Here is a 20159-nt window from a genome sequence, read left to right as displayed (position 1 = left end):
ACTTTGATATATTTTAATACGCACGCTTTCCTATTATACAATTTTATTCCATTGTTTTATTGTATATCAGACAACACCTGGATTTCTTTTTTTGTGTGAATGTTAAGCAGTATACAAAAATTTCTAAATAAATAAATATTTCCATATAGAGAAAATCTGGAATATGTACTGGCTCTGAAACAGAGCGTTATAGTTTTAATACTAAGTAACAGTTTCGTAATGAGTGAAACATTTCAACTTTCTGTAAAATTTGGTTTTCAGATTTATCTGCCTAAGGCCATTTATTTTTCCTTAACACAACTGGATGAGGTGCTTGCTGTTGACAACTTAACTGACCATTTTAATAAAGCAGAGGTTTTTGTTTTTTTAAAAATTGCTTAGTAAAACCCAGCAGGGAAATTTATCAAATTGTTTCCCAGTGGGAATAAGTGAAACAGTAATGAGAAACTCAAGCTTCACTGTAACCAGCCCATTTCCCCAACTGTGCTACAAAAGCTACATTGGGCTCAAGCTGCAACCATGATGTCATTATTCCTGCCTCAGGAACTTCGTCTAATCTCATCATAGAAGGTTGCAAATTCAGTCTGGCAGTGTCAACTCCAAGCATTTCAGCTTCTGTAAAATGGCTGGAACACTGAAGCAGAAGTATCAAACACACCTTGCTTGCAAATGTTCAGGCTTTTTGTTGTTGTTGTTTGCTCAGGGTTAATCTCCACTGCCATATTCATTTATGCATAAATCTTCAAACACATTTTTTAAATGAAGAAGTCATTTGAAAAAGGTTAGAATATATCAGCTTCACAATCTATCCTGAGTGCTCACTGGAAGGACAGATTGTGAAGCTGAGGCTCCAATATTTTGGCTACCTCATGAGAAGAGAAGACTCCCTGGAAAAGACCCTGGTGTTGGGAAAGATGGAGGGCATAAGGAGAAGGGGACGACAGAGGAGGAGATGGTTGGACAGTGTTCTCGAAGCTACAAACATGAGTCAGACCAAACTGCGGGAGGCAGTGGAAGACAGGAGTGCCTGGCGTGCTCTGGTCCATGGGGTCATGAAGAGTCGGACATGACTAAACGACTAAACAACAAGAAGAATATATCTTGCATTTCAGTCTGAAAACATATCCATTTTCCTCTCAGCGATTAGCAACACAGCTAAGAGAAGCCCAAAGTGCTCTGTTAATCACAACGACCACCTTTGCACATCACAGTAAGCCGCAAACCATTGTTTACTGGACATGAGGAGATTGCAGCCCCTTAACTCCTCCCTTCTTGTATTAGGAAGAAGCAAACCATGAAACATGAGATAGCATTGTGTCACTCCAAATAGACAATGGTGGTAAGTCAGCATTTGTTCTTGATTTAACAATCACGGTTTATCTGGAATGAAACAAATCACAACCCCTGGTTTGGATGTAATGCTAAGCCAGGGGTTGTGTTTTGGTCACATACTAGAAGTGAGGAGCAAGGCAGCCCAGACAGGCATTTTCACAGTAAACCAGGTGTGGGGAGCATTTGGATCTTCAGATGTTGCTGAACTACAATTCCCATCAGCCCCAACAAACACAATCATGGATGATGGGAATTGCAGTTCAATAATATTTGAAGGGCCAAAGGTCCCCCTCACCCACACCTGATGGTTAACTAGGTTTACTGTGGCAAACAAATAGAGCCCATGTGATGGTCAATGTATCTTTTAAATATAGGTTTTTCACAATGGGATTTCAAGCTGAATTAAGTTTGGTAAAGTAACAGAGAATACCCTGTAGTTCAGGTTCCCCAGTTATTAATCATATAATATTACAAAAGATAATCTTTACTTTCAAGAAGTGGCTTTTGTCTACTAAACTGTAAACCTTGCCACATTTTATAACATGAAATTTGAAAAAAAATGTCAAAATGTATCTATATTCTAGATGAATAGCATGTACATTTATTCAAAGTGTTGGTGCTGACCTTTAAAGCCCTAAACGGCCTCGGTCCAGTATACCTGAAGGAGCGTCTCCATCCCCATCGTTCAGCCCGGACACTGAGATCCAGCACCGAGGGCCTTCTGGCGGTTCCCTCATTGCAAGAAGTAAGGTTACAGGGAACCAGGCAGAGGGCCTTCTCGGTAGTGGCGCCTGCCCTGTGTGGAACGCCCTCCCAGCAGATGTCAAAGCAATAAACAACTATTTTACTTTTAAAAGTCATCTGAAGGCAGCCCTCTTTAGGGAAGTTTTTAATGTTTGATGCTGTACTGTTTTTAATATTCAGTTGGAAGCCGCCCAGAGTGGCTGGGGAAACCCAGCCAGATGGGCGGGGTATAAATAATAAATTATTATTATTATTATTATTATTATTATTATTATTATTATTATTATTATTATTATTATTATTATTATTATACTGAGGCTGAAATATTGCACACACTTACTCGGAAGTATCATGGAACTTAGTGGGACTTACTGCTGAGTAATATTTGTATGGCATTGTGTTGTAAATTAAATTTGATGATTGCTTGACCTAAACTCCAGTGTCTCATCTACCAAAGTATAACCAATAGCTTATCACATGGATGATTAGTACAGTCTGATAAGGACTGAGCATGCTCAATAGCTACATAATATTAAATGCAAATGAAAAATAAAAAGAAATGGGGGGAGGGAATAGAAAAGGACTATTATGGAGGAGGGAATACTGACTGGCTAGAACCCTGAACAGATGCAGTCGTGGGAATGTTGCTGCAACTTGGTGTGTAGTATCTACCAAACCCTTTAAATACGAGATAATGATATTTAACACTACACAACACATATTATTGGTTGGAGCTCCCTCAAGTGGATGACTGTAGAATGGGAAATAAATACATGTAACTCTAAAATGAATCTGTTGCTTTTGGCATTACTTTCTTACACAGTAATCAAATATGTTTGGGATCATCTCCTAAGTGAAGAAAACAGTTGCTCTGCTGGCATTCAAGCAACTTCAAGAAATGCTACTGGATTTGTAATTTTTGGTGGGAACAACTTAAACCAACATATTTGCCTTTGAGCTAGTTTAGCCCAATGGAAATTTAGTGGGATCTGCCACACAAGCCAAGCTGCATTTAGGCTGTGGTCCTATGCAATCTTATGTCGGAGTGGGACTTACATCTGAATAAACATGACTAGAATTGGGCTGCAATGCCGCAGTGCTTACTTCCTGAAGCAAGGAAGTAATAAGTGGAAGTTACTTTTAAGTCAATATCATTAGGAAAGATTGTGCTTAAGTGCGCTATCTTCTTAATCCGCTTTGACTCATTGCAGTTTGGGCTATCTCATTTGTTTCAGAACAGTTTCTTTGACTGGAATCCAATACTTCACATCTCCAAAGAATAGCCTTGGGGTAGGGTGGAGTTTGGTGATGCATGGGTAGCAGGCAGCATTGGAAAGCAACACAAGCAGGGCCACGGTGCCTAGGACTTAATATTTACATATATGTATCTAATTTCCTAAAGATTCAGAATTCAACTGGAGAAAAAATAGCCTCCACATTTACTGGAAGACAGTTAATGCATGAAATAAACCAACCAAACACAAATAGTTATGGGTTTTAGATAACCACTGAGCATTTAGCAACATTGGTTTGCATAAGGAATAGGCCATTAGAATGCTTGCTTGTAAGGTAGTGAATGAGTACATAAAATATCAGCTTCTCACCTTTGGGCAATTCCTTGAGCTTCAAATTTATTTCCAGGAAATTTGGTGTTTTGACTCTGTCCTCTTCTCTCCTCTTCTTTTCTTCGTCTTAGAATATATCTGTATAGGCCTTTTGTATATCCAGTATTGGTTGCTTTTTCTCTTGGCAATTTTATGTGCATTGTTTTGCATCCTTGCGGTTTCTTCGCTTCTCAGGTGACACTTCCATCAACATTCAAGCCAAGAGATCTTGTGCTTTCTCATGATAGTAAGTTAACCTTCTCAGAGATTTTTCCATGACAGACCTTACAGATCCAAGCAACTTTTAATTTCTTATTTCAATCCCACTTCAGTTTCCCTGTATGCTGATGTTGCTGGCTTCATTTCATCCAGGAATTCAAGTGCATTACACCTTAATCATGGTGCTATTTTTCTACTAGTGCTGTAGACAAACTTCAATGAAATTTTAGAACAAATCTCTCTCCCGCCCCCCCCATTTTAATGCCTGGGAATAGTTTCATATAAATGATTTCATGTGTAATGGAAATGAAACATGTATTTCTTAAATGATCACCACCAAATACAATTGCATGTAGTTCCCCATTTCTATTGGTTAAAAAACACTTTGAAATACAGTATCGTTTTTGTTGTCATTCAGCCATTCATATTTTCGCCAGCCTGGAGTTCTTTGAGAATCTTCCTTCAAGACGTGTATTTAAGCAACTATGAATAACAGTACAAAGGACCGAAGTACAAAACAGGACATGTTCACTTCTTTACAGAAGCAGTTTACTGCCTGCTTAGCAGGGAACCAAAATATATCCACTTCATCTGAATGAGTTTACTGCTTTTCATGTAAAGCTGAAGTTGTTTTTGAGCAGCAAAGTCAAGGCTTCCCTTAGAGAGAAGCCAGTAGTTGTTCATCAATTGGGGGTTTGTTTGTTTTTTGGCTTTCTTCTTTGACAATTCTAATACTAGTTTGTAAAAAGTTACACAGTTACACTTATCAGAAGATCAGACTTCACTCCAAAATAAAATCCACACAAGTTGTTCTTTATAAAAATGGTCAAAAAGAGCAGATCTCCAGTCTTTAATGTCCAAATACAGTACACAGCCTAGTTTCTTGAAAGGGCAATGTCTCTTTCCTTTCCAGCACCGGCTACCATTGTTATAGTGTTCCATATGAGACAGATTTCCTAGATTTCTCTCTGGGCTGAAAGAAAAAATATATATACAATAGAAGCTAAAGTTACTTATAAAGGTAGTATGAAACAAAACCTCTGTGTGTCTCAAACACATATCCCACTCCTTTGGGTCACATTTCAGTTTACCTTCCTCTGCCTCAGATAAACTTACTGGGGGGGGGGGGAGACCCAATGTGCCCAAGTGATGGGGAAGATGAAGGGAGAAGGCAGCAATTTCACAGCTGAGGAGGACCCTATAGGAACAGGATGAGGAGCCAACTACTTCTGCCCCAGGCTCAGCTGTGATGCCCCACCGCTGCCATCTGGGCACAGGCTGTACCACAGGGGTGAGCTAACCACTGATGAATTGGGCTTTAAAAATTAATATTTTAACAAAGCACTCAGTGAAAAGCAAGCTGGAGCATATTGGATCATACATGCATTGGTCATTTGATTTCTGAGTATGAATGCATATTTTTGTTAAAGTTATTTAAGACACTGATGGCACAATCCCGTGCATATATACTTAGAAGAAAATCTAATGGCGTCCAGTAAGGCTTACTCCCAGGTTCATAGGTTCATATTTTTCCATCAGTAAGCATTTCTGATGAAACCATTCCCCCTCTTCTTTCCCTGATACTATTTTTGGGTTCTACTTATATCCCAGAGTTGATTTAGGGGAGGTGCATGGACATATAGTGGTGGGTGGGCAGGGAGGGAAGGAAGCCCCATTGCAATACAATTATTTAGCTGAATCCATCCCTTTGTTCAATGGGACTTGCTCCCAGATAATTGTTCCTTGGACTACAGCATAAATGAGCACACAGTCATTCTTTGAGCAGATAAGGTATTTTGTCTTCTTCACTTTTTCTAGGGAAGTCTTGAATTCAGTATTTAAGTACAATTTTTCTGCTCTGGAATTTCTAGTCTGAAAGCAAAGTCCACTAGGTCATCTAGAAAGCACAGCATCTCCTTGCCTTTCAGATTCTTTGGCAAGCCAACCGGGGTGAGTCCAGGCTCTACAAGATCACATGCAGCTTTACATAGCTGGCTGTCAGGCGTCACAGGATCCAGGATCCCATGGTAGGTTGCCAGGAATGGATAAGACAAGGAAGTTATTACCAATGCTGTTTATTCAATATACACAGAGAGCGGCTTAGAAATGCAGACACCTGGGGTAATGGCGTTGCTCCGAGTGAGTCGCCACCCCTCCCACTTTCTTATTATGTGACATCACTATGGGTCCTGAAAATGTGCTTTCTGCCTCTGAGCTTTCTGCTCTCCTACTTTTACTGCCCGCTGAGTTCTGAGAGAGGGGGGTCTGGAATGCTTTCTAAAGATATTATGTCTGTCAGCTGTCTCCCCTCTGGTGCTTCTTCTTCCTCTCCCATTATTTCCCAGCTTTCCCCCTTATCTGCCTCTGAGCTGTGATCTCCCTCAAACCCCTCTTGTAATTCTGAACTGTCTTCTTCTTCTCTGGAAGGGTCAGGCTAGGGAGGCGGTCTCTACCATTCCTCCTCTGCCCAGTCTCTGACATTGGCTTTGTGAGACGACAGAACCAGAGTGTAGCAGGAAGCAGAGGAGAAAGAGAGAACTGGAAAACAAAAGACTTACCTCTTGCCGTTGCGCGGGTGTACTATGACCAAAGAATGAAAGCTAAAGAGAAAAATAAAAACAAAAATAAAAACTAAAAAAGGGGGGGAAACAAGGGAAAGGAAAGAGAGAGAAAGAAAAAGAAATTACAGTAAGCCTAGTGAGAAACGAGCAACAACCCGAGATAAGAGCAAAGCACAACAGTCTGTGGAAAAAGAGATGAAATAAGCAGCAATAGGACATAGTTCCAATTTGATCAGCATTTCCATACATTTCATGTCCATGAACAGTGTAGAGCAGACATCCTCAACTTGGTGCCTTCCAGAAGTTTTCAACCACAGTTCTGATCATTCCTGCCTGACCACTGGCCACAAAGACTGGGGCTAATGGGACTGGATACCAAAACTCCTGGAGGGCGTCAGGTTGGGAAAGGCTGAGAGAAAGAGGCTTGAAACTCGAACCCAAGAGGTTCAGAAAAGGATGGGAAAACAAGTTAAATGAATCTTTAGTTCTCCTTCCACATAATTTCCCATAATGTCTCTGGATTACTGCCTTTAGCTGCTGGTGTGTAACTTTTAATGTAAATGAGTTATATGTGAGATTATGGATTTTGTGTATTGCTTCTGCCCCTTGGTGCTATTGTAGTTATACATGTTACTATTGTTATTTCTGTTGTCTGGTTTCTGACCATAATAAAGATTGTTTGATACTGTAACATGAAAAGGGAAGTGTATGGCTGCATTTCATCTTTTCATCAAAGTATACAGATAATAATAATAATACTAATAATAATACTACTACTACTAATAATATTTATTTATACCCCACCCATCTTGCTGGGTTTCCCTCGGCCATCTTCCTCAATTCAATGTCAAGTTAAAATTTAATGCTCTCTGTGATGCTAATCCCTTTAGCATCAGGGAAAGTCTAGTATCTGGATAGCACAGTTATATTGTTAACGATGCAGTCCTATAAATGTCTGTTCAGAAGTAAGCCCCACTGAATTTACTGGGGCCCCTTCTCACATGGGCATATTCCTTGCCCTTTTCATTGGTTCTTATTTCCCCCCAAATAAAATTCACTAACTCATTAATGTTGCATCATGACCAGAACGTGAGTCCCTTGGTGCTACTGCAAGTTGAATACAGAACTCCTTTAACTTTTGTTAATCCTCCACAGCAGGGGAAATGCCTGGCAGGCCAGAACCTTATCTCTTTTACTCCATGTGGGCCAGATTTGGCAGGTGGGATGGGTAAGGGCTGCTCTTATGTCCTCTTGCGCAGCCATGTTCCTCTGGCACCAAACACTTTGCCAGCGGAACAAGAATACCACTAAATGGCTTCAACGTAGTGCTACATTGGATATAGCCCATTGTCTCCAGGCTGTTGCCTTCCTACCTGTTCTTTCCCTGAGGCTGCATCCGCCCTACATATTTAAAGGAATTCTGGGAATTTCATTATATGAATATCCTGCCTTTCCTCCAAGGAACTCAGTGTGGCATACAGAGTTCTTTCCACCACAACCAGCACCACCCCATTTTAGCTTGACAATAGTCCTAATCAACAGAGGTTGATGAGCTACCAGCATGAGTTTGACCAAACTGCGGGAGGCAGTGGAAGACAGGAGTGCCTGGCGTGTTCTGGTCCATGGGGTCACGAAGAGTCGGACACGACTAAACAACAACAAGAACAATCCCCAACTCCTAGGCCAATACCATAACTACTACACCATGCTGGCTATAACATACATAAACTAAAACGAAATAAATTATATGAAAACATATTTATGCTTGAAGAATCATGATTTGACTTCCAGAAGCCAAAATGCCAATTGAGGAAGAAACCACCCCTTTTCTACAACCCCGTATGAATGTTCTTCATAACACTTGTGACTGAGCAGGTAATGATCAAGGCAATTCCTCCGTCTAACCAGATCATTTGGAAAATGACTAGCATTAAATGAGGCTGTTGCAAATAGTTATATACAAATCCTACTGCAATAGGCACACCTTATCATTCACATATTTCAGGGTTGTCATTACTATACATACCTTTTCTTCTAATTCCTTTATTTGTCTTATTTGAGCTTCAATTCTTTCTTCTAACTCTTTAATTCTCTGTGAAAAGTAAAATTCTGCGTGAATACTACCATTCTGGGGAGTAACATTTTAACCTGAACAACTTTTCAAACACTTCAGGAAGGGGCTTAGCTAGGGGCTGTGATGCAGACATCTCTGATTCCTTGGATATGTACAAAATTCTGATAAATTTCACAATACCTCCAGAGCCTTGGTTCACATGAATGAACTTACAGGTCTGTGGCTGCAGACAGTCTTTCAAGTAACTTGGTCCTGAGTTGTTGCTATATAACAGGGCGGAAGAAACTCGGGTGCTATGAAAAGCCAGTGCACCTCTTTCACAGGTTTTCCTCTGCTTGAGGGAGCTTCTTCAACATAGGAACATAAGAAAAGTCCTGCTGGATCTGGCCAATGGGCCCATCTAGTCCAGCAACCTGTGGCCACCCAGATGCATGTGGGGAACCTGCAAACTGGGCACAAGGGCAATGGCACTCTCCTCTCCTATGGTTTCCAGCAAGGGGTATTCAGAGGCATTGGACCATTTCCTCTTGCCCCAAGCCTACCTGTTGCGCATGCTGAATGTGCTCCATTCGTTCACGGAGGATCTGGGCGTCCCTTTCGCGGAGCTCGCTCATCACCTGACGCTTCCATTGTTCCACAGCATTCTTCAGCTTCTCTCTTTCGTCTTCCGAGAGGATTTCGGACATTTTGGCTCCCGCTTCCTGCTGCAGGGCATCGTAAAGCATGGCTTCCAATTCTAAAATGTGCTAAATGAAAGGGGGAAATGATTTGTTCACGGTGAGGCTTGTTATTTGCATTATGCTCTTGCAATACTTGCTCTGTGGTGTTTTCCCTTTCGTTCCTTTGCTGTGGATGCTTATTGTGCTCATGAAAGCCAGTTTTTATTCACCTCGTACAATACCATCGGCACCCAAATATCAGACCCTGTTCATAACTAATTTAATCTGGTTTTGCCCTTTCTGCGGAAAATCTGCTAAGTTTTTTTTTTAAAGAAAACCAGCTGCCAAAACCCTTTTCCTAATAACTGAAAGTCCTTTGTGCAATATTAAGCCCCCATTTGGAAGTACCCTGAGTCTAGCAAGAGAGTGGGTCTGAAATATCCATTGGGTAAGGTGTGGTGAAGAGGGAGATTTCAATAGCTAGTGCAAAACATGGTCGACAGATTGCTTGTGAAAGCAAACCAGCAGCAGCATAGCACGCCTTGCTTGAAGGAATTGCACTGGCTGCCAGTCTGATACCATGTCAAGTTCAAGGTGTTGGTACTGACATGGAAGACACAAACATATGCAGCTCAGCTCCAAGTTACTTGAGAAACCCCCTTACCCCTTTATACCCAGTAGGTTACTGTGGTTTGTCAGAGAGCTTCTTTTCAAGGTTCCAAAGAGATCAGAAGTCCACTCCACAGAAACTTGGGGCAGAGTTTTCAGTGTGGCTGCCCCTGTTCTGTGGAACAGCATCCCCAGGCACACACTGTTTGTGCTTTGTGGAAACAACATAGGCCATTTTTGTTTCAACAAGCTTTTCCAGCAGGGTGAAAAGGTCTCTGCCTTAAATGTTCACTTTCTATTGTTTTAAAACCTGCTTTTGGGGGCAGTTCTGTACTGTTTAAAAACTACTTCCACTGATTATTTATTTTATTTTATCACTGCAGATCACCTTGAGACATATTATGAAAAAGGAGATTCATAAATGAAACGACAACAACAGCAATAAATTCAATGGAATTAGGGGGGGAGCTCTGGAGACAACATAGTGTCTGAGTGCAAAAAGGAGACCCGTTTTGCACATCAAAGTCTTACTTTGCTACTGATATAGCTGTGCAAGAGTGGTGGGTAGTTGGGTGGTGCCATGTCTGCCTAAATTGAGTACTTCCAGTTAAACTCCTAATCATTCTATTTTTATTTAAATGGACATGCATTGTTGAACAAGCAGCACTAGGTCCTAGAAAACAACAAACGCCTCCATGACTGCTTGTCACCAGCTACCACCCACTAGATAGTTTCACTGGAATACGCATAGATAGCAGGGAGAGCCTGTTATTCGTGAGGAATAAAAGTCCTCGGTGTATTCTGGATAAGCCTCTTCCTCTCACTTTTAAAGGTGTGGGTGGAATGTGTTTGATACGAAATGATTTCCATATTTCTGCCACATCTCCGACAATAATATAGAGAATGCTCTGTGGTGTTGCCCTGTCTAAGATAATGCAGAAATCCCTTCTGTGCGTTAGGCAAAGTCTGCAGGGAGCTTTCATTTCACACATCAGTTCATAATCCCTGATATATTGTTATGTGTGCATAATAATGTGGAAGCATGATAACCTGAGTCTCTGTGCTAGAAAGAGGGAGCACAGAGGGTTAATCAGCTATGTTATGTCCCTCAGATATGTCTATCAATGGACACTTCTCAGGCTTGCAGCGATAAACTTCTCGTTGCCAACATTCTTACTGATCCAGCTTTTGTACCTTTGAAAGCAGAGTGGAAGAAATTAATTATGATAAACTTTCCCTTTCATTTTGTCTTAATGCCGGGGGGAAAACCCCTTCCTGCTTTTTGTACCAAACCACCTCTCATGATCTCTTTCACCATGTACTCAGAATCACTGTCTCTTCTTAACACGAAAGGGTATTTGCATATTGCCTTAGTTCAAACTCCGGTATTTTTCTTAAGAGAAATTGTAGCAGCAATGCAGTTCCTAAAACAAAGAGTAGTTTGTTAAAGGAGTATCCTGTATTCCCTAGTGCTGACTAAGTCGATCATAATCTTTCTTTGAAGATTCATGGCACAATCAGAGAGTAACTAGGACTTATTTTGGATGAAATACTCCATTAAGTCATGAAACCAAGTCTATAACATCTGTTCTTCAACTCAGTTTTAACTAAAAGGCTTCTATCAGCCGATGGAATATGGAATGGTCACTCTCATTCAGACTGCTTGAATATTCCAATAATTCAACTTACCTTATGTGCTTGGTCTAAGGACTGCTTCCTGTAATCAAGTTCATCATCCAAATATCCTTTTTGTTTACTAAATAGTTCCTAAAGATGGAAAGAGATTTCGGTTATACTGGCTATTTTTCTATGTGCTATGTGGGATTCATGTTTAATTTTTTGTATAAGTTCTTGTATTACCTTTTCGTTTTCTAGATCTATCATCTTCTGCTGTAGAGCTGATTCTGTTACTTCTATCTGCTGCAGCCACTACATAGACATGATGAGAAAAAAATCCAAGTCAGATATGCAGATTTGACAAATGAGTAGTTGTCAGAAGTTCTCTTTTATTATTGCTCTCATATTACTGATCAATTAGACACAAAACAAAGATGTTCCAGTATATTGCTAGCTTATAAACCACAAACAAAAGACAACAAAATGATCAACTAGTTCCTTGAGTATGGTAATGATTACCAAGAATGCAATGAGGATATTCTGAGTATTGCATTTGCTGTTGAACAGAAGTGTGGAACCTCAGATTGTCCGGGTGAGCATGTGGCCATTGTTCTGAAAAAAGATCCCTACCCCTTGTCTTGACCGTGCTTAAGACGGCTGCCCATAGGGTATTATGAACAGCAAAATGAAGTGCTGAGTTATGACAACTATGTAGTCAAAATGGGGCTACCAAGGACAAAAGAGAGCTATCAGCATGCTTTGGAGAACATGATATCAACTCACAAGAACTGAGCATGCTCATGGCCAAAGAATGCTGAATATCTGTATAAGGTAGGGGAACAGAAATTGGAGGGGTGTGTGTGAATGCAATGGAGTGCCCTGAAAGCTGGCGCAATGAACAGGAGTACTCCACACTGTGCCCGTTTGTTACAGGTCCCACTTGTATAAATTCAACTGTCATAGACATTTCTAAGGAATAGAATAGCATTCAAATGGAAATGACCATTTACAACGTTAACCAATTCATAAGGTATTCTTTAGCTTAAAAGGTAAAGGTAAAGTGACCCCTGACCATTAGGTCCAGTCTCGGACAACTCTGGGGTTGCAGCACTCATCTCGCTTTATTGGCCAAGGGAGCCAGCGTACAGCTTCCGGGTCATGTGGCCAGCATTACAAAGCCACTTCTGGCGAACCAGAGCAGCGCATGGGAATGCTGTTTACCTTCCCGCCGGAGCGGTACCTATTTATCTACTTGCACTTTGACGTGCTTTTGAATTGCTAGGTTGGAAGGAGCAGGGACCGAGCAACGGGAGCTCACCTTGTCGCAGGGATTTGAACCACCAACCTTCTGATCAGCAAGCCCTAGGCTCTGTGGTTTAACCCACAGCGCCACCTGCGTCCCTTATTCTTTAGCTTACTGTTGCCTTAATCATGCAGGTGCCAATTGCAATGGCCGCCCTAGGGGCATCATCTCAGCACCATCTGCGTCTGACTGTGAACCAGAAGGTTGGTAATTTGGGCCCACCCAGGGACAGCTGTGGGCAAGATTTCTGGATTGCCAGGGGTTGGACCCTCAAGATCCCTTCCAACTCTACATGTCTATGATTCTCTGTAGCTCTACTTTGAGAACAAGAGTGTCCCAATATATGTGCTACACATTGTAGTGCTAGTAGAAAAATGCTTCACCTTGAGGGAAGAAATTGCCTTCTGATGCACTATTCTACATGTTCTGGTGGTGGCATGGGGAAGAGAAATGCATGGGGGCCATTTCAATCAGCATCTACTAAGTAATGTGTAGTCCAGGGGTGCTTCCTTAATTTTCAAATGAATTGTTGACATACTGCATATTGGGCATTGGTACCAGGGCTGTTGTTGTTTGTTTTTGTTTTTTTACTTATTTGATTTTCCCCAGAAAGGGTAAATCTGAATTAAATGGGGGGAGGGCACGAACAAAGCTAGCATTTTTAGGCCAATAACATTGTGGGTGCTGCAAAAAACCTGCATGTGTGAAAAGTACCATTTCCACCATAAACACCTGTATGGAAGCATTCCTCATCTTAGAAACAGCTTTGAATGCTGGGTGGATGAGGAGTGGAAAAATACCAGTCCTACCACTATACTCCCACTGATCATGACTGTGCTATACCAGAGAAAACACTCACTGAATATCTCTCAGAATGGGGAGGGGGGGACCATGCTCATTACCTTTTCGGCCAGTGTCAAAACAGTCCGCGCTTGTATAACAACTACTTGCTCGTCATTCGTTAGGTTCTGCAGCAAGAACAAAACAGAATTGTCATCAGAGCACAGGCCTTTTCATCTTTTTGCCATAGCCAAATTACGTCAGGAGAGCAGAGCAGCTCTCGGCATAGTGGCATCACATCGCACGCTGTGTTTTCCTAGATCAGGAAGGAGGAACCTATTGTCAGACTCAATTCCTACCAGCCCCAGCCAGGAAGGACAAGGCTCAGGGATGAGATGGGAGTTGTGTCCCATGACACCTGGAGGGCCACAGGTCCCCCCTCTCTAACCTCGATATTATGGAGCAAAAGGAAAAAGACTTATTGAGATACAGCAGCCCCATGCCTCACATGACCTAGCCCTGCTTCCCAAAGAGCACCTCTTTTTTGCACACAGGGAGGTTCTACATATAGCCAAAGTCTTCTACACAGCTCCTTTAGAGAAATCGTAAGCATACAGAAGAAAACTGCAACTCAGATCTACAAGCATGATACAGAAGAAGCCAGCAGTAGTGGGTGGTGTTGTGCCACTGCTCCCACTTTCAGGGATGGCATGAGGGCAGGGCAGAGTAGCAGAAGAGTTGGCGGCATGCAGTTGGGCTGGTGGAGCCAGTCCAGCATTTGCACTGGTGTGCCCACACAGCCCCAAGCTTCCACTGCCTTGCTCCTGCCCCCAGTAAGTAGCAGCAATGCTGCTGTAGGTGGAGTGGCCCTTCCCCATGGCGCCAGCAACTCCTGAAATAGACAGCAAAATGACAAAGATGCAAATGCCAGCACACTTAAATCCCACTGATTTCAATGGGAGTGATGAAATCAGCCAGGCTCCATCTTTGTGTGCATCATCAAATAAACCAACAAGCAGTCCAGCAGAATTCACTTGTAACTTACACGGGGTCAGTAGTAAACTAAAGAGTTTGACCCAGGAAATAAGAATTTATGTAGCAAAATTTTGTACCATTTTTTAAAGAAATGATTTAAATTTAGTTCGCCTTAGGCTCTATCTTGAATCTATTCTCTTTGACAGAGCGAAATTATTAAAATACTTGGCAAAAGAAGCAAAAAACAAAGACCGGGAAAACGTTAGGGGGAAATAGAAAGAGCATGCCCACTCATGAATTGATTTTGCTTTTTTAAAGAAAAGTAGCGTAAAATTAAATAGCCAACATTAAGGTGGTGTGGAAAAAACCATAAAGGACCTTATTGGCATATAATAGCAAAGGGCATGCAAATATTGACCTGTATTTACTTGTCCCAAACAAAATGTAAGAAAAGCATATTTTTTAAAAAATGGATGCTAATTAAAAGATGCTTGAGGTTATTTAATGCAATCTGGACAAAAGGACAAAACATAGTAGTAGGAACATGCACAATTTATTAAATGAACATACACTTACGGCGTTATCCCCTAAAATGTCCAATTTTTTCATCAACTCTGCTACTAGTATGTCCTAACAAGAGAGAGGTACACAAGGCACAGAATATCAGAAAAGTGCACAATGCTTTGTTGAGATGAAGCAGTAACACAGAAAAAAGAAAAGAAGAATGACTTACTGTTACTCCTTCTGCCTCACAGTAGACCTGGAGGGGGCTTTTCCCTTCAGTAAAAGGAATGTGATGGAAATTGATAGCTGGAGATCTTCTCTCTCGCTCCTGTAATCAAACCAAAACTGTGTTGCTTTCTCATCAGCTTAATTAAGAATGAGCTTTCACGAACTCTCACAAAGCTACAATTCTCAGCACCCTTAGAAAACTGTTGTTCCTATAATTATTTGGGGTGGGTGGGAAATGCTACGTTAATGTATATTGTGCACACAGCCTGGGGTTTTGATTAAAAGGATCATTGCAGTAGCATCATGTCACAACCAGGGGGTGTTCAGCCTGCATGTTGAGCAATATCATTCATGGTGCTGCATTACAGCAAGTCACTACTATTACATCTGCAGATGTAGCAAAGGGTGGTGCAGGACCAACCAAGGGAGAGCATGATGGAAGTGATGCTTGGCATGCATTAGTTCCTTGTACATTATCTCCAAAGCTCTTCTGACACTGCGATGCCATCTGACTCGGCACAAAGGCAGATGTTCTGTAATATTTGCCACCAAGTTGTTAAAAGTGTGATTGCCGCTGACATGCAGCACAGATCTGTCCCTCTTGCTTCATGAAAGAACTCACTGTAGTTACACCGCTGTTTGTTGCCGATTGCTCAGTTTACAGCTATGCACACCCACCTCTCATCACGACAAAGCAAACTGGGAAGCCTCTGTAGCCCATACTCACTTCCAGTTCTAATATCCTAAATTCCAAGAGTTCGTTTTGATCTTTAGCATCCTGAACATCATGCTTTAACCGGGCCTCTTCTACCTCCATCTGTTTTATCTGGAAAAGCAAAGGGATTACACTTTATGATATTACATACATAACGACAGATCTATTACGTACTTCATGAGAAAATACCATCTTTTCTTGTTGTAATGAAAACTAATGCACACCTAGTCCATTAAACTCCCTTTTAGTTCACATATGATGCGAATGTTCTTTATTATTAATCTTTGATTACACTTTTGCATGTAAGTATTGCATTTTTATTCTCTGAATAGAAGTATCCAAAAATGTACCTTTTCTACAAGCTCTTGATTTCTTCGGTATAATGCTTGCTTTTCTTCAATCCACTTCATATCCTTGGGGGGGGGGGACACATTAATATTACTGAAAAAACACTGGCAACATTCAATTCCTAACACTGGCTTGGTTCATCCAATGGTTACCAAGATAGGAGAGGAGTAGCTCACAGCTGCTTTGCTTTGTCCCTGGGCCTCTTAGCTCAGCATGGTGCAACAACTGAGCCAAAGTTTAGTTTACCATGTCATCTTAACACAACTAAATTATTTCCTCCTTAACCAGGAACTGAAGCCAAAAACAAATCTTGGAGCTGAGAACCTTGGCTTAGCTGCTGCGCTAAGCTGAAAGGGCTGAAGAGGAGCAAAGTGGCTTCAGTGCTCTCCCCAGGAGCCAGCACATTCATGTATACATGCTTACATGTGAACACAGCCACGGGCAGAAATCAATAGAAGGCATATGATTTCCCAGGAGAGAAGTGTGAGCAGGACATTGGCTTCCTGACTCTGTTGAGTCAAGACACATTTTAAATAGCATGTAGGCTGCCTCTCTTGAGAAGTGCAGAAGTGAAACCAACTATTTCTGGAGTGCTTTATCATCCTTGTTTTTGGAGCCCTCCCTTAATTATGTGCTCAACACAAAGGGAGAGGATCAGAAGTGCCAAAAAGCCAGAATGAAGGATAGGGAAAGCCCCTGCAATGTATACTACCACAGTAAAGTAATAAACCTGCCAAAACCAGAGAATTGTGGAGAGTCTGGTAGATTAGGACCTCAAACCTAGGTGCAAGAGATTAAATATTGAGCTGCCCTCAAAATATATAACCCAATCGAAGCCAGACTTGTAGAAGTAAATCTTGGAGTTAAACTTATTCCAGTAAATCAGCCCAAGAAAGGACCTAGAAGGTGCCTGGACTGTGGCTTGGAGGCCTTGAGAAAATCTGTCAGGACTGATTACAAGAACAATTTTCTCAAACTCTTAAAAGGAAAACATTGAATGAAGAAGGCTGCAGGCCAAGGAATACATGAGGGTGGATGTATTTGCACATAGCTAAACATGTACTGAATACTGGATTGCTATGATGCATTTGATACGATGCATTTATTACCTGTCCTTGCTCCGCAAGTGCTTTTTCTAGGTCATCTATCTGAGCCTGGGATCTGTGGATTTCTGCTTGAAGCTGCTCACGAGTCTGTAGGATGGGATTGAAGAAACGTCAAACTTTCTCTGATAGCTATCATGCCAAGGACAATGCAGTTCTACCCATCTGAATAGCCCAGGATGACACAATAACACCCAAATGCTGATCCATGAACTCGGACAATTTGAACTGCAATTTGCAGGTAGCTGGTTCACACATTATGAAAGCCAGTAATTTCCATCTTGGAACTGAGACTACAAGCTGACCTCAGGGCTGCAATAGCCTAATTTGGGTACTTTAGGGGTCTATTTCTTTCTAATTTCCCTTGTCTCAGTATCTCGTGCTGTGTGTACCATCTTGCCTGAAAAAGTTCTGGTGAACTGGAAAACTTGCCACATTTTTTCAACTTTTTGGTTTGTTCTAAAGGTCTTGCCCAACAGTGGACTTTAAATAAAAACATACTTTTGAGGTGGGGACACTGATTTAAGAAGTGGTCTTGTGTTGAGCATGAAGTATTGGATATCCATGGTCAATTTCCCCCCAGACTAAATCATATTACAACTTTCAAGCTGATTTTCAAACAGTGTATTTCAATCACCTGTCTATGTTGTGTTCTATGCCTCCCGGGATGCAACTGGTTCTCAATAAAAAGAAGTCTGGGCTAGGATAGGAGGGAGCAACCCCACCCCCCAATTTTATAGTAATAGGTGAGAATGTATATTGCTGTAGACATATGTATAAGACAGAGATGCAAAATCCTTTGACTTTCCAGGTGCTGTTGGACTCCAACTCCCATCAGTGTCAGCCAATGGTCTAGGATGATGGCAGCTGGAGTCTACCAACATCTGGAGGATCACAAGTTTCCCATCTGTGGTATAATGTATTGTTACTTGCAAGGTGCGCTCAAAGAAGGCAAAACACAATTTAAATATTCATACTCTTGTAAGGAAATGCATCTCTTTTACAAGTGTAAACCCGTGAATACGTAATCTTAGTAAATGGTTGTGAACATTTTATATTCAAGGATATTGCTAACAGATTTCCATAGTAATGGCATTCAACAGCAATGTTTTTTTCATATATCATTTTTTTTTAAGCTGACGAGAAGCATGGAAATAAAAATGCACTAGATGTGGTTTCTCAGCAATCTATTCCTTCAGCACAAGAGTGGACAATGTGACTGATTTGAGAGACCATAAAGTTGAGTTTTGTATTTGAGATGGTTTTATAGGCACATTATGAATTCACAGCAGATGGGAGTCATATTAAACAACTTTCTGCCCAGGAAAACCTCTCCCAAAATAATTTATCATTGATAACTAAAAGAAGGGAGTGGGGTAAAGTGGAAGAATGAAAATGAGGAGCACACTGAAACTCATTTTAAGCTGTTTCTCAACTTTCTGCACTTTAGCTTTCTACCTAGACATCATTTCACCTTGTCACTATATGGCTTCTACTTTTAGTTTGGATGGTTGTCCCCATTAATATGGGCACTTCTCCCTTGTAGTTCCCACATGTTCCTACTATGCTAGTTAAGACCACAAACCTGAAAACAGGGTCTGCCTTAAGTTTTTTTAAGGTGCCAATTTATCTCAAGTTAATCAGGACTCACTCTCATTGAAAGAAATGCAACTTAACAGCACAATGAATTAGGCAAGTCCCACTGCATTTGGTGTTCTACATCATGAGGGGAACCTACCCAACTGCAGCAGGGTCCACACTGTAGATTGTCACCATCCTGTTCATGGAGGGTGCAAGAGGCTGGACCTATTGAACTCAGCCCTGCTCTCCCTTCTCACATATAGGCTCAACTCAGAAGAGGAACACCTGTATAAGGTTTAAGTCCCACTGAAAGTAGTGGATCGTTGCTTTCAGTGGGGCTTATTTCTACACAGATATGCATAGGGTCAACACAAGCACATTCATCCCTTCTCTCCCTGCTCACATGTTGATTTAATCCAGAAAAAGAGCATCTGAACATGACTATAGTCATGGCTGGTCTTGATGGATTGTAATTCTAGATCAGGGTGGTTGGACTGCAACTCCCATCATCCCTGAACACTGGCTATACTGACTGGGACTCGTGGGAGTTGGGGTCCACTACAGGTTCCCCTGCCCTGTTCTGGACAGTTTATGGATACCTAGTGAATAATAATAACCTACCACAAATAATACTTTATGAAGCTAAGGCTCCTGTCTGTTGCTACATTAGTGATATGGTTGCTGCTGTAGGGTATTTCCTCCCTGTGCTGTTCCAGTAATAGTCTGAAGTCTTGTAGGGCGAGTTGGCAACTGAATTCCTTCCCATAACAGCATCACCTTCTCATAAATTATCATTATTCTTCTTCAGAAATTGATGGAATGCTGATATGCAGAGAGGAACAGCACCATGGACACCTCCCATATGACTTTGGACATTACTTGAGTGAAAGGAACTGCTCTGCAGTGGTCTCCACAGTGGTAAGATAACATTAAAATATACATGTCATCTATACTTTTTTCAGAGTCTTTGCTCAGGTAAGCGATCATAAATTGTCTTAACCTAAAGCAGGGATGGGAAACCTGTGGGGCTGATGGCAGTTCAAGTCCAACAAGTGTGTGGAGGGATGCATCTCTCCACCTCTGAACTATAGGATATCCATTATTTCTCACCCAGAAAGGATCGAGTACCTCTGTTATAAGGGTTAGACTAGCAGGAAATATTATATAGTTACAAGCCTTTATTTTCATGTAATATAAGCCATT

The 20159-nt window shown here is 41.4% G+C and overlaps 1 protein-coding gene across 20 annotated transcripts in view; it reads right to left on the bottom strand.

Annotated features, from left to right (window-relative positions):
• Positions 1 to 20159, bottom strand: part of JAKMIP3 (Janus kinase and microtubule interacting protein 3) — a 107884-nt gene that overhangs the window by 16758 nt on the left and 70967 nt on the right. For 7 of the 20 annotated variants that reach the window (XM_081189459.1, XM_081189470.1, XM_081189473.1 and 4 more), the window contains 12 exons: positions 17382 to 17465; positions 16275 to 16337; positions 15937 to 16035; positions 15211 to 15309; positions 15048 to 15107; positions 13625 to 13690; positions 11663 to 11731; positions 11492 to 11569; positions 9077 to 9280; positions 8487 to 8552; positions 6458 to 6499; positions 3681 to 4872 (listed from right to left, as the gene is read on the bottom strand). In XM_081189459.1, coding sequence (XP_081045585.1) covers positions 4828 to 4872; positions 6458 to 6499; positions 8487 to 8552; positions 9077 to 9280; positions 11492 to 11569; positions 11663 to 11731; positions 13625 to 13690; positions 15048 to 15107; positions 15211 to 15309; positions 15937 to 16035; positions 16275 to 16337; positions 17382 to 17465 — 975 coding nt within the window. In that variant the 3' untranslated portion in view covers positions 3681 to 4827. Of the gene's footprint in view, positions 1 to 3680; positions 4873 to 6457; positions 6531 to 8486; positions 8553 to 9076; positions 9281 to 11491; positions 11570 to 11662; positions 11732 to 13624; positions 13691 to 15047; positions 15108 to 15210; positions 15310 to 15936; positions 16036 to 16274; positions 16338 to 17381; positions 17466 to 20159 lie in introns of all 20 variants that reach the window. The other 13 variants (XM_081189477.1, XM_081189471.1, XM_081189461.1 and 10 more) reach the window with 4 other exon arrangements.

This window comes from Podarcis bocagei (assembly GCF_964188305.1).
Source record: "Podarcis bocagei genome assembly, chromosome: 4".
In the NCBI taxonomy this organism is placed as follows: Eukaryota; Metazoa; Chordata; class Lepidosauria; order Squamata; family Lacertidae; genus Podarcis; species Podarcis bocagei.
This window is presented reverse-complemented; position numbering and strand designations above follow the sequence as displayed.